This window comes from Branchiostoma belcheri, unplaced genomic scaffold (genome assembly GCF_001625305.1).
Source record: "Branchiostoma belcheri isolate BF01 breed outbred unplaced genomic scaffold, Haploidv18h27 scaffold9, whole genome shotgun sequence".
Classification (NCBI taxonomy): Eukaryota; Metazoa; Chordata; class Leptocardii; order Amphioxiformes; family Branchiostomatidae; genus Branchiostoma; species Branchiostoma belcheri.
Window position 1 is genome coordinate 3,941,274 of NW_017804575.1, and position 13,796 is coordinate 3,955,069.

At 44.0% G+C, this 13,796-nt stretch overlaps 2 protein-coding genes across 2 annotated transcripts in view; one reads left to right on the forward strand and one right to left on the reverse strand.

Annotated features, from left to right (window-relative positions):
- Positions 1–884: 884 nt before the first annotated feature.
- Positions 885–5,362, reverse strand: LOC109487641. The gene is made up of 4 exons (XM_019791645.1): positions 3,153–5,362; positions 2,670–3,037; positions 1,398–2,345; positions 885–919 (listed from the first exon to the last, which is right to left on the reverse strand). The coding sequence occupies exons 1-4, from the start codon at positions 5,273–5,275 to the stop codon at positions 885–887; spliced, it is 3,474 nt and encodes a 1,157-aa protein (XP_019647204.1). The 5' UTR covers positions 5,276–5,362.
- Positions 5,363–11,007: 5,645 nt separating this feature from the next.
- LOC109487642 (cyclic nucleotide-gated channel cone photoreceptor subunit alpha-like) overlaps positions 11,008–13,796 on the forward strand; it is a 9,120-nt gene continuing 6,331 nt past the window's right edge. The window contains exons 1-3 of the mRNA XM_019791647.1: positions 11,008–11,048; positions 12,262–12,494; positions 12,859–13,252. Coding sequence (XP_019647206.1) covers positions 11,008–11,048; positions 12,262–12,494; positions 12,859–13,252 — 668 coding nt within the window. The remainder of the gene's footprint in view (positions 11,049–12,261; positions 12,495–12,858; positions 13,253–13,796) is intronic.

A 13,796-nucleotide genomic window follows, 5' to 3' on the forward strand; every position in this document is an offset into this window, starting at 1 on the left:
AATGTGGTGAAGCCTTTAGTGAAGTCATCAATATGGTGATTAACGTGCAGCAGGTTTAATTACCTGTAGCATAAATTTTTGTCATTGAATATGCAAATTAAGTCCCTATTTACATGTACTGGATCCTTTGCATAATCTATATGTAGACATTGTGCTTTTCACTTAAGTTACATGAGGTATGACGGATGCATATGATGTCAAACACATGTTGATGGACACATTGATCTGGTGATGTTTATTAATGACCTTGCAAAATGTACAAAACAGTTCTCTTCATTTCTAAAACGGCAACCAAATATATAAATAATATCTATATGTTCAGATAAAATTTACACATACAAACATGTCTATGTACACCACGGATCAATATTTAGTAACACTGCTGCAAAATTCTACTTCAGTGTAATGGAATTGTACAATTCACATGAGACATCACAATGTGTAGTGAGGTAGATTTTACAGCATCAACGAAACACAGACCATGTCATGATCGGAATAATATGTGTCATGAACAGTTACCAATAGACTGTCTTCATCAAGGCCGCGGACGTAAACGTGGTCAAGAAGACTACCATAGTCAGTTGTGGGAGATTGCACGAACTGCCTGAAGCCAAATTGTTCCATCACATTCAGAATTTTGGGAGGGGGGCATTTCAAGAGGTCAAAATTAAAATCCCCAAGGACAACTGTTATCATTTTACTTGGAAGTAAGATCAGAAGTCTTTGTAATCTGTTGATGAAGTCTTCTTCCGGTAAGGTCTGTGGTCTGTAAATGTTTACAATGTTAACTGTGGTGGACTCCTTGGTGATAGTAATCGCCGTATACTCCAGGCCCCCTACCGGAATATGTAGCTGTGTGGGGATAATGTCCTGTCTAGCAACAGTCATGACTCCGCCTCCTCTTCCCACTCTGTCTGCTCTGAAGGATAGCGAATGTGGTAGGAATAGATCAGCCTGTTGATTCTTGTGCAGGAATGTTTCGACGAAGCAGAAAACATCAAAGGGGAGTGCTGTTTTGTCTGCTTTCAAGTCTTGTAAATGCTCCGTATAGGAACGGATGTTGAGGAATTTGATTGTGAGATCATTGTTCCCTACAGTGGAAGAACATGACAAAGGAACCTTCGGCACAGGTACTTGTTGTAGACGGAGCATTTCATCCAAAACAGCTGTGTTCACGCGAATTGATGTTGGCTTAAAACCCAGCAGATACAAGTCATTTAAGCTTCGCACACGGCTTAGAGCAACGTAAGCTTGACCAGGCATGAAGCAACCTTTGCTTTCCATTGAGACAACAATTCTGCTCAATGTCTTGCCTTGAACTTTGTGAATGGTGCAGCCCCATGCTAATGACAGTGGAAATTGAGCACGCTGTGCTTGGACCGACCGTCTTCCCTTACCAGCGAAGAACTGAACGGTTTGTCTTTTGATGGGTACTGCTCCGGGGTAAGCCTGCTTATATTGGCTGTCGGTAATGGCTTGTTTGCCAACACGATCACTATCAAACTTAACCAGGATGGTATGGACATCAGGACCTGTGCTGTCAATGCCAACGACCGTTGCAAATGTTCCATTTACAAGTCCATCTGCAACGTCAATATTAACCGTCACCATCACCCTTGCTCCCACGGCTACAGACACGACTTCTCGCAAGCCACCCGTGTCACTTGGCTTGGTGGACATGTTAACATTAGTGAAACCCGTTAGAAGATCTTTCTTCGAGTCGATGGCTTTGATATCAAACACCTTTGACGAAAGTGTTGTCAGGTGTTTGGCATTGTGCTCGTCTACTTCTCTGTTGGTTTTGAAGACGTGCAGCGCTTCTGATGGATAGCTTGGGTCGGTTCTGGATATGACCCTGGACTTGAGAAGGTGAATGTCATCTTCTGTGCATGAGGCTGTTCTTACTCTCATCAGAAGGTTTGCAAAGTTTTGGTCTTCTTTCTGTCGCATGCTCTCCGTGAGTTCCATCATGTGGAAGTTTTCCTCCCACAGAGATCCATGCAACTTGGCGTAGCTGTCTGAAGGCAGGCCGAAGACATGATTCTGACCGACAGGCTGGAGTTGGAACAGGTCTCCGACAGCCAGGATGCTGACCCCTCCAAACCGGCTGTCAGGGTCGGGGCTGCCACAGATGTCCTGCAGACGGCGGTGGATGTGATACAGGAGGTCTGCACCGACCATCGACACCTCGTCCACAATAAGGAGCTTCAGCTTTCCCAAGCGTGAGCGAAGTGTGTTCAGTCGGTCACTGCTTAATGGCTGATAGTCTTTGCCCCTGTTCAGACCACAACTGAGGCTGAGAGCTGAGTGCAAGGTCATACCATTAATGCCAAACGCGGCTGTTCCTGTAAAGGCAGTCAACATAACTGGGAGGTCATTTGGGTCGAAATAATGTCCAGACAAAGGTCTGAGAAGTCTCAGTGTTTCATGATGAACCAACTTGATTATATGGCTCTTGCCAACTCCACCGGGGCCACTCAGAAATACCGTGTACTGTGGCACGTGTTGGTTTTGTTTCAGAGCAATGATGGTATCTTTGCACCATTTGCGATGAAACCTGAGAACTTCCATTTGCTGGCTGTTTAAAGACCGCATCATAGCTCTGTATTCCTCTGAACTCATCAGCACTTTATTCATCTCTGCTGAAAAGCGTGCGTGAAGTTCACAACTAGGACTGGGTGTTGAATGTGGGGCCAGGTCGATGTTTCCACATTGGTCTTCCTGGAATACTTCTGTCTCCACAGTTATTCCTTCATCTTGTTGCTCAGCCTGTTGGAACTCCACATTCGGAGCAACACTATCCCACATGTCTTCTGGGGGACCATTTTGACGCAGGTCATCATAGGCTGCATTGACTGCATCAGCGTTTATGCTGAACATCGCTTCATTGGCACGGATGGTGTCTATGACGTGTTCATAGTGTTCTTTGAACGATGGGAAGTTTGCTTTGATGTCGACTTCCTCGTTTCGCCAAGGCAAGTATAGCATGAGTAAATTCCCGTACTTGTCCTCGCCATCTTTTCTTTCTTTGTGAAACCTGCAAGGAGTATGTGATATGCACTATTATTACAATGTCAACAACGGAAATCAAAAGCTCACCAACAAGCATCAAGTGTGTGCAGTGTCATGTAAAATGTGAATGATTGATGTACCTGATGATGCAGTGCTTTTTCCTCTTTCTCATGGTGCCCAAGTTGTTCTGCAGTGTGATGACGGCTGGATACATGTCGTCTTGGTTGCTTCCTTCATTGTCGGCAGCACCATTTTCATCCCTGCCATCCAGCACATCTGGAATGTGGTCGTCGGGCAGATAACTTCCACCGGTTGTGTACGTGGCTGAAAATTCAGCTAGGGACATTTTTTCGAGGACGTTCGGTCGGCACACGTACCTATCGAGGGGTGACGTACAGAAGATATTATCGTCCTCGTCGTCCATGGCGTCCAGGACACTCCGCGGCTTGAGCATGGACACCCGTTTGTCTTTTGGAGCAGTGTTTACAAAGACCACTTTCCTACTGGCTCTTTTTAGTGGCAGAGAAAGCAGCCTGTACACAGCCTCCTGTGCACTCACCTCTCTGTTATTGAGAAAGGCTGATCCGACCTTCCTCAGTGTAGATTTCAGGTCATCGCCTCTGCTCTCCTCCAGCACCTTCTTTAGCACCTCGCTCATTGCTCTTTCCCCTTTCAACATGTAACTAGTAATGTACATGATGCATGAATATGCATCCAGAATAAATTGAAGGTCCATGTTAGCACGCCAGGTTTGAAGGATGCTTGGGTTGTATTGATTTATGAATCTTTCGGATGGATGACGCTGAAGGACGATTTGTTCACCTGATTTTGTCAGCTTCAGCGCCTGTTGGTACACATCTGGACCCACCTTGGCCCTTTGCAGCAGCTGTTCCAGGGAAATATCTTCAGGAGTGTTTTTGTCTTCCATTACGGTACGCACTTTCCGGAAAACCTCCTCTTTTACTTTGAGGTCCCTTTTTACAACTAACGGATCTGCCTCGGATGGTCTGGCAATCATGGTCAAACAGCTGGGCGGATGCGGAAACCTGAATCTGCATGACCCAGATCTCCGACATGTCTGTGAATGTACATGCTTTTGCAAAGAGAGTACCAGGTGCCTCAGGTCTTCTTCCTCTTCGCCCGGAATGGCACAGGTTTGATGCTTGTTAATGAAGTTGACCACGTCGCTGTCACTGTTCACACCGAGTTTTGGGGCGTCCTTCATCCAGAGTATCGTATGTGCATGGGGGGACCCCCGGGCTTGGAACTCAATGCGAATCATGTAGTCTTGGAGTTGACCAATCGGGTTAGCCTTTCCTCCGATGAATTCGCTGAAAAACAGGGTTAGTCGGTGGTGGAACTGCCGGGCTGCGGTAACCGGATTGCATCGAAGCCATTTGGACTTCTCCTGCCATGTCATGTTCTGTATGTCATCAGCCGTCAGATTTCTTCCATATTGATGAGCAATACTCTGGATCACCTCTGGCCATTGCATGTCCGCAGCTGATAACGTGAGGAACCACGTGGGTATGCCCAGCTGTCGGACATAGGCCAGTAAATCCAGTAGAGCTTTGTTCCAGTAGGGTGGAGATCCCCTTACGTTCGTCAAGAACTTGAACGCATTGTCAGTACGCAGCATTGCCTGTACATTGTCCAAGTTCTTCATTAGGCCAGCGTTGATCTTCCTATTCTGAAATGTATGGCCCCTGGTCTGGCGCAGATTGATCTGGATGCTATCTTTGATCTGCTTTGCTTCTACTGAATATTGTGCAGCCAGCAGGTACTCGATGTCTTTAGCAAATCGTCCATCCTTGTGCAAAAGCCGTAGGTTGAAATACTTCCGAGGCGTGATTCCCTTCTGGCGCTTCTCACCTAACCCCCCGCGGCCATACGGATACTTAGATGGATTGGCAAGCTCTTCAAATCTATCATCAGTGAAGAAAGCGCAGGGTGTTTGATTCTCCCCTGGCGCAACAGAGTATATATTGTCGCCATTGGGAACTTGTTCTTCCTGTAGTAGGGTGTCATAAGGAAGACCCCGTAGTTTGCTTGTTTCCTGAAAGGCAACTGTATCTTCCTCATCTTCCTCATTTTCAGACTCTGTTTCTGAGTCTACGACACCAGCATCCTGCAAGGCCACATAATGAAGCTCGCCAATCTGCCCTATTGTAATTGTGTTTTGACTTCTCTGCAGTAGAGGATGAACATCAACCGGCCAGTCGGGAGTGATGGTGTTGATGACTTTGATATTGATATTTAGCATGTTAGCAAGAGCGTGAACTGCCAGGGAATCGGCCCATTCCCCATTTCGCAATCCATGAATGTATGATTGATACCGTTGGTCTTGATGCGTGTTGCATGTTGGCGTTGGTCTGGATCTGACAGGATCTGTAAGGAAACCTGAGTACTGAATTCTTTGTACTCTGTGGTCTCCAGGTAGTTGATTAGCCGTGTTCTTAACTCGGGACCAGGGATAGCTTGCACACCAGCTGCTGGAAGCGATACAGAGACAGCATGAAAGAAACAGTCTCCATCCCCTGGCACATCCCTGATCTCAAGATTTCGCCTCCTTGCTAAATCTCTCAGAATCTGATAGCCATCATCAGTAGATGGTGGGCATGGAGATAGTGGGCATGAAGCTGGTTGGCATGAAGGTGGTGGGCTTGGAGATGGTGGGCATGGAGATGGTGGGCATGGAGACGGTGGACATGCAGGCAAACTCTCCCTTATCTCCGGATCCTCACAACCATTTGCTGTCATGGCCTCCCATAAATCACAGTCTTGGTTTCTCCATTGCTGTTCCCAGTCAGCAGAAATCGAAACATCCTTGTATAATGGGTTGTTCTTCTTCAACCATTCTAACGCATGCATTACTCTTTGAGGCCTGATGTACTCATGCATGTAGTGGCCTTTGTAAGATAGTTTCCTTTTCAGTTTAAATGCAACAACTTGAGCAGCTTCAGGTAATCTGGGCAATATAGATACCACTGACTGTAGCTTAGAGGGAACATTTACTGCACTCCCGTGAATGGCCTTCTGTCCTCCACGGGGTAATGCAACCAGTTTCATAAATGGTATTCGTTGGCTGATCAATCTCAACTCTAACGGCCTCAGATCTTGCAATTCAGGAGGTACAGGGGCAAGGTCAAGGTTATTAAACCATGACTGGGTTGGGAGCTCTCCTTTCTTAAGGTATCTATGGCACGTCTGGCAAACCCAGGACTTGCCATTAGTTTGCCATGTTGTACCAATTGATTTGGACTGAAGTATGCCATTTGTTGTTTCGTTTGTCGGGTAGTTTTCAACCTTCATTTCCAAGACTGTAGCTCTGTAAAGCAGCCGGCAGCATGATATGCAAGCATAAATTGGCCCTTCCTCTATTTTCGACCTGAAGCAGGTGGCACAGTCTTCAATTGTCATGTCCTTGCTTTGTTCCTCTCTTCTTTTTTTCTTCATTCGGGTCCTTGCAGATGCACGTCCTGCCTCAACAATTTCCTGTGTAGCATGCTTTCTATGTGTATGCATGGCAGCTCTGTTAAATGCGCGGCGCCTCTCGGCTGCTTCTACAGCCTCTTCTTCTCTGCGTCTTTTCTCTGCTTCTCTGTTATACATGCGTCTTTTTGTAGCAGCTGCTGGTGTTTCGTTCAATCTGAAACGCTGCATGCCTTCTCTGTTACACATACGCCTTGTCTTAGCAGCTTCATGTGTCTCATTCAGTCTCAAACTCTGCATGGCTTTTTGGTTAGACAGACGTCTTTTCTCAGCAGCGTCTGACGTCTCATTTAATCTCTGTTTTTTCTTTCCGTCCCGGTCAGACCTACGCCTTTTCTCAGCGGCGTCTGACGTCTCATTTAATCTCTGGTTTTTCTTGCTGTCCCGGTCAGACCTACGCCTTTTCTCAGCGGCGTCTGACGTCTCATTTAATCTCTGGTTTTTCTTGCTGTCCCGGTCAGACCTACGCCTTTTCTCAGCAGCGTCTGACGTCTCATTTAATCTCTGGTTTTTCTTGCTATCCCGGTCAGACCTACGCCTTTTCTCAGCAGCGTCTGACGTCTCATTTAATCTCTGTTTTTTCTTGCTGTCCCGGTCAGACCTACGCCTTTTCTCAGCAGTGTCTGACGTCTCATTTAATCTCTGCCTTTTCTTACACGCAGAGATCAACCTTTTCCTCTGATCTACACTTTTGCACCTTGACCTAGGCATAGTTATGCTTTGACGTTTCTGTTGACAGCGTACTTATTTGTTCAATTTTGATTGGTCTCCTGATGTTCTTAGTAGTGCTGCTGTAAGAAATTAAGTATTTTGTTTGTAAAATACATAAAGTATGGTTTTACAAAATTCTCAGAAAAGGTAGAGCTGATAGAAAACGAGGCAAGCTTGTCTCTTGCTTTGCTTATCTGCTTGGAAAGTTACATGTATACATAAATGTATGCAGCTTTACTATGTTGTAAGTTGGTGCCTTCCTTGAAAATGATGCCCACGCACTGAAATGCCAAAATTGAGTGCTGAACCCCACTTGTCCACAAATGAATTCCTATAGATGGCAACTTCCTGACTTCCTACTCCATACCTTTAATCTAATGCCCTTTAAATTAATGGTTTATGAAAATGTTTCACAAACAAGTTGACAGACAAAATTATTTGCGGACACTAGATATTCTTCGTGATAACTTTGAATGGGTAACATCGACTACATGTCTTGAATATCTCTTACTTTAATAGAAAGGAAACTTCCATGTCCCTAACGGGCCCCCGAAACACTATCCAGCTTTAGCAGATCAGACAAAGGGGTCTGTAAAAACAAACCATACAAATCCCTTTGTTAGGTCTAATAGTTTTACTCACCGGTCATCCTCCTTTCCTCGGCTCAAGCCTCTTCTCATTTAAAATATCCATGCTGTATACAGGTCTCTTGAAAGTCTCCCACGGACAAACGAGTTCCATTTGCTAAAGGTACCAAACTTGGCTGATGCAACATGCATCTCCTTTGTGCAAGGCAGGGAAAGGCGTGTGTGGTTTATGCAACAAAACACCAGCTGTCAGACAGCTCCTCTAACGCCAAACACGTGTGGAAGCAAAACACGTGTGGAAGCAGTGGGGCTTGCTACCAGTTTGATTGATGACGTTCTCCCTCGGTATGTACAGTTGACCAGATTCTATTACAGCCTGACCTATATATTTCAGGCCAAAGGTGCTACTGACTGTAGAGTGTTGAAAACAAAAACCTGCCTCATTTTGCTCTGTACTGTAGTGCACTGTATCTAAACTGGTAGGAGCATCCTTCGTTTTCACTGTCACTCATCAATGTATCCAATATATATATATATAGTGTATTCTTAAGTTATGTTGACCACAGATATGATTTATGAATTACCTCATAAATTATGCAAATCACACCCATATTTGCATCACTGTCACATAATTATGCCAAGCATTACTTAAGCTACCTACATACCAAAAATCATGACTATCCGTCACTCGGGTATTGAGGTAATCTCTTTTAAATACTTTTAAACAAATGTCCTTGTAGTTCCAGAGCAAGCCTCTAGGAAGCCCAAACTCACGCCACGTCCTCCCCAGCACATTCTACCTATCATTCAAATTTTGTGACCCTAGCATGTCTAGATCGTGAGATATCAATAAAAGACATACAGTCTTATCTTAACAAAGAATGCCATTTTAGCATTTCCTCATAAATTATGCAAATGAGGTCATTATTTGAATTGATGTTGAGTTGATGTTTAATGATGTTCACCTTCATTTAACTTTCAAATATCCTAAGTATGGAATTCGAGGCAGTTATCATTGCTGAATTATAACATTTTCTCATTAATTATGCAAATTAAGTCTTAATTTACATAATCGATATCTGCCTGTGTTTCTCTTGGTCTCAATTACATATGCCACAAGCTTGAATAGTCCTATTATGTGATGCAACTGATTTATAGAATTTCCTCATGAATTATGCAAATTACGGTAATATTTGCATAATACTCACATTATTATGTCAAACATCACTTAAGTTACCTACACACCAAAAACCCTGATTATCCATCAATCGGTTCTTGAGTTATCCTCTTTTAAACATTTGTCCTTTAAACCCCTCTGCAGTTCTAGAGCAAGCAAGTAGGGGGCCCAAACTCATGTCACTTCATCCCCAGCACAAGAGCTATCTACCACCTAAATTTCGTTACCCTTGCATGTCTGGATCGTGAGATATCAAACCCGGAAGTTCTGCTGCAGTACCATGACAAGCCGCCGGGCGGCCCAAAATCCAATCATTTTGAGGTCTCATCAAGACCTACCCACCTACCAAATATCAAGTCAGTCCTACTAAGCCTTCTCAAGTTATAGTGTTGACAGACAGACAGACAGACAGACACACACACACATACACGAACGCCTCTGAAAACATAACCTTCTTGGCGAAGGTAATAAGGCAATCTTTGTGATATTGACACATACTGTTTCACATTAGCACATTTGAGTCAGTATTCTACACTTTGGGCTTTTACAGTTGCAGAAACAAGCGCCAAGATTGGTCCTTTATTTTCTGGGTGGTACCCTAAAAATCAGCCCAGGGCCCTTCCAGTGACCATTTTTCCGTCAGAATTTTGGGAAGTTTTGCTCCATGAGAGTCAATATACATTGAGACAGTGTGGTTTCAACTCAATATGTAAATGACTGAGAATATTGGCTTTAAAAACTACACTGGATGCCTTTAAACCTTTTAGATTCGGCACAAACACAGCGTTACAGACACACGTATGTAGGGGCCGGTAATCTATAAATTAAGCACAGATACAGAATTCATTTATTAGACTTGCTCCTGAGGTAAAGAGATTCGTGGATTTTAAATGAAATCTATAATACATAGAATGTTCAAATGACGCCATTTTATGATATACCCAGAGTTATACCTACGTATATCCTACAATCGTACCCAGAATGACTAAATTTTATGTCAATGCAGCTTTTATGTAACCATTTGCCTCGTACTCGTTAGTGGTTTTTAGATGGGGCTTCAACTCTACCGCATTGAACAGGACTCCTTTATATAACGTTGGATATTCAATAGTCCTGTAGCAGACAAACAACTTTATTTGAGCTACTTGATCTACGGCAGCAGCAACAACAACAAAGGTGTTCTTCTCCAAACCTTGGGAACAAATACAGGCCTCCTTTATATAACGTTGGATATTCAACATACGTTAGTCCTGTAGCAGACAAACAACTTTATTTGAGCTACTTGATCTACGGCAGCAGCAACAACAACAAAGATGCTCTTCTCCAAACCTTGGGAACAAATACAGGCCTCCTTCATATAACGTTGGATATCCAACATACGTTAGTCCTGTAGCAGACAAACAACTTTATTTGATCTAAGTCATCTACTGCAGCAGCAGCAACAACAAAGGTGTTCTTCTCCAAACCTTGGGAACAAATAGGACTCGTTACCAAAGCTTCCCATTCATTTCGCATCTATGATTTTTTTTAATTTTCGAAAAATTCTCATTGAAGAGATTCATTTGTCACGTATAGATACAGTTACTAGTAAATTCTTTCATCAGTGACAACTTGGAAGGATATAAAGATACTAACCTCCAAATTTTCGATGGCGAGATTAGGCCACTCCATGAACAAGATGGACTGATAGCCATCGAAAATTTGGAGGTTAGTATCCTTATCCTTCCAAGTTGTCACTGATGAAAGAATTCACTAGTAACTCGAAAAGTTCTATATTTTTTCTTTCTTTATTTCAATGAAAAAATACAGCACTGGCAAAACATTTATACAGTGACGAATTAGTATCTAAAATCATGTACAAAATGAAATCGCATCTATGAGTTTCCAGGCTATATTTTTGCTACTAGCCTAGCCGACGTCTGAGACCGAGACTATCATTAGTTTATACAATGTAGCTCGAACCGGGTGACCTTATTGAGACGGAAGGGAGCCTCTAAGGCTAATCTAGGTGACGTCATAGGCGTTGCCATGGCAACTATAGCTCTTGCCTCCTGTGATCCGATTTCCAGGTCAGCCAGACGATCTCAGTGGGGGAGAAATAGCCTCATTAAAAGCTTAATGAAATGGAAGGCATACATCAAACTGTGCCACGTCTCATACCCGAGACGTCACCAACTCTAGCTAAGCAAAACCCACCGGCCTGATTTCACAGAATCCTTGGAAATAAAACTAAAGACAAACTAGAGAAGTAACATTTGCAAAGCAATGTTTGTAATGTTTGCCTTCGGACATGGTCTGCCCTGTTAGTTTTTACTCAAACACATTCACATACATGTACTACGAGTATATGGTGACAGGAGTATAGCAGACCATGAAATTGCAACATGATGTAACCCAACACCAGTCACCATGGTGACAGACGTCAACAAATCATGTCATTGGTCAGGTCAGAGGTCACTATTTGGAGAAGAAGAAGAAACTGAGCAAAAACAATATATATGTTTTCCTTCGGTAAACATAAAAAGATCTCAGTTTGGAGACACACGGGAGATAATTAGCACAAGGATGACACGCAAATTCACGCAAATAGGGGTATTAGAAAAGCAATGCAATTCATTTATCACAATGCCTCCTTAATGACGTCAATGCCACAAGAAAGGTACAATTAAGGGTCAATGACCTGCCCGACATGTTTACGGTGACAAGCGACTTACATGTAATACCTTCAAATAATCCAGTACGTCCCCGAAAAATAAGCGTCACGTTGTTAATGTTTAGAGGCACTTAAAGATGGTGCATGTTCACAAAAAAGAAATGTCTGAGTGTGAAGGACATTTCTGAATGAAATGTTTTCTCTACTCGTAAAGGGTACGTAAAGGGAAGGGACAGAGGTGGACTGATGTCTGAGTGTGAAGGATATGTCTGAATGAAATGTTTTCTCTACTCGTAAAGGGTACGTAAAGGGAAGGGACAGAGGTGGACTGATGTCTGAGTGTGAAGAATATGCCTATAAATAAAATGTTTTTTCTGCTCGTAAAGGGTACGTAAAGGACAGAGGTGGACTGATGTCTGAGTGTGAAGAATATGCCTGAATAAAATGTTTTTTCTGCTCGTAAAGGGTACGTAAAGGACAGAGGTGGACTGATGTCTGAGTGTGGAGGATATGTCTGAATGAAATGTTTTCTCTGCTCGTAAAGGGTACGTAAAGGGAAAGGACAGAGGTGGACTGATGTCTGAGTGTGAAGGATATTTCTGAATGAAATGTTTTCTCTGCTCGTAAAGGGTACGTAAAGGTAAAGGACAGAGGTGGACTGACTACGTGATTGACCCTGCCGATAACTTCTACTACCGGTGGCTGCTGGTGATCACGGCCGCCGTGCTGTACAACTGGACCATCCTCATCACCAGGGCGGTGTTTCTCCAGCTCCAGGCGGACTACTGGAGACTGTGGATGACGCTAGACTACATCTGTGACGCCATCTACATCATGGACATGGCGGTCAGGTTTAGAACAGGTAAGAGAGCTGGGGACGGGGGGCGGTACCGACTTCCAACGAACTCTGACCCAGTGCTGACGTCATACGTGCGGAAAAAACACGTGTCTACAGCACTTGGGCCGGATAGTTGATAAAGACCAAGAGATTCGGTCGAAAATTCCGATGAGTTGGAGAATAGTTCTCAATAAGAGAGCATCTGATGTATCTGCTTTGAGATAAGTAACAGTAGATCTTTCTTTACGGGTTTTCACTACTGACACTTTCCTGACGCGCAATGATCTATGAGATGTGTGACGTCAGGAGTAGGTCAACGGTGCCCAGAAGTCGATATCTGCCGCCGTCCAGTAGATCGTATTGATCACATTGTCATCTTTACCTTTAGGATACCTCGAACAAGGCCTGTTGGTGAAAGATGTGAAGAAGCTGTGTAAACACTACATCTCCACGTTCAACTTCAAGTTGGACTGTCTGTCCATCCTGCCGCTGGACCTCCTGTACATCGCCCTGGGGACGGTCGACCAGCCCGAGCTGCGCTTCCCCCGCCTGCTGCGGGTCCGCAGGGCGCTGGAGTGCTTCGAGCGGACGGAGACACGGACGAACTTTCCCAACCTGTTCCGCATCATCAACCTCGTCCTCTACATCTTCATCATCATCCACTGGAACGCCTGCTTCTACTTCGCCATCTCCAGCGCCCTGGGGTTCGGTGTGGACGGATGGGTGTACCCCAACACCTCGTACCCTATCAACAACACTCTCAGCAGGAAATACATCTACAGGTGAGACAGATGCATAGATTTTTTTTATAATCCAACATTTCATGACTAGACATGGTGACGGCACACTCAAGTTATATCAACTTATTTTAAACCGCCACCAATGCAGATGACAAATACAGGACAGGACAATACTCATTTTCACTTGAGTTAAGTGAGGAAAGTCGTGTAAAGTGCCTTTCCCAAGAGCACAAGTTCGGTGGCATGTCAGGACTCGAACCCGGGACCTCTTGGTTCACCCGAGTCAAGCACTCTGCCATTACGCCACACCATCCGACACAAAGAGGTTCTGTATACATGTTCACTGTCAAATGCATATACCGCCATTGTCAGATACGTGCAGTTGTCAACATCTCTCTGATGTTGGTACCTTCTAAACTAGGACTGGTAAGGCCATGTTGATTTGATTATATGGATGACATCCTCCGGGAACCCCAAAATTGATGCGAGCGTGCGAATAAAAAAAAAGTTTTGCAAAAAAAAAAGTTGTTTTCATTATGAAATCTACGTGGTCATGAGGGTTGAACAAATGGGACAGAATATGGTT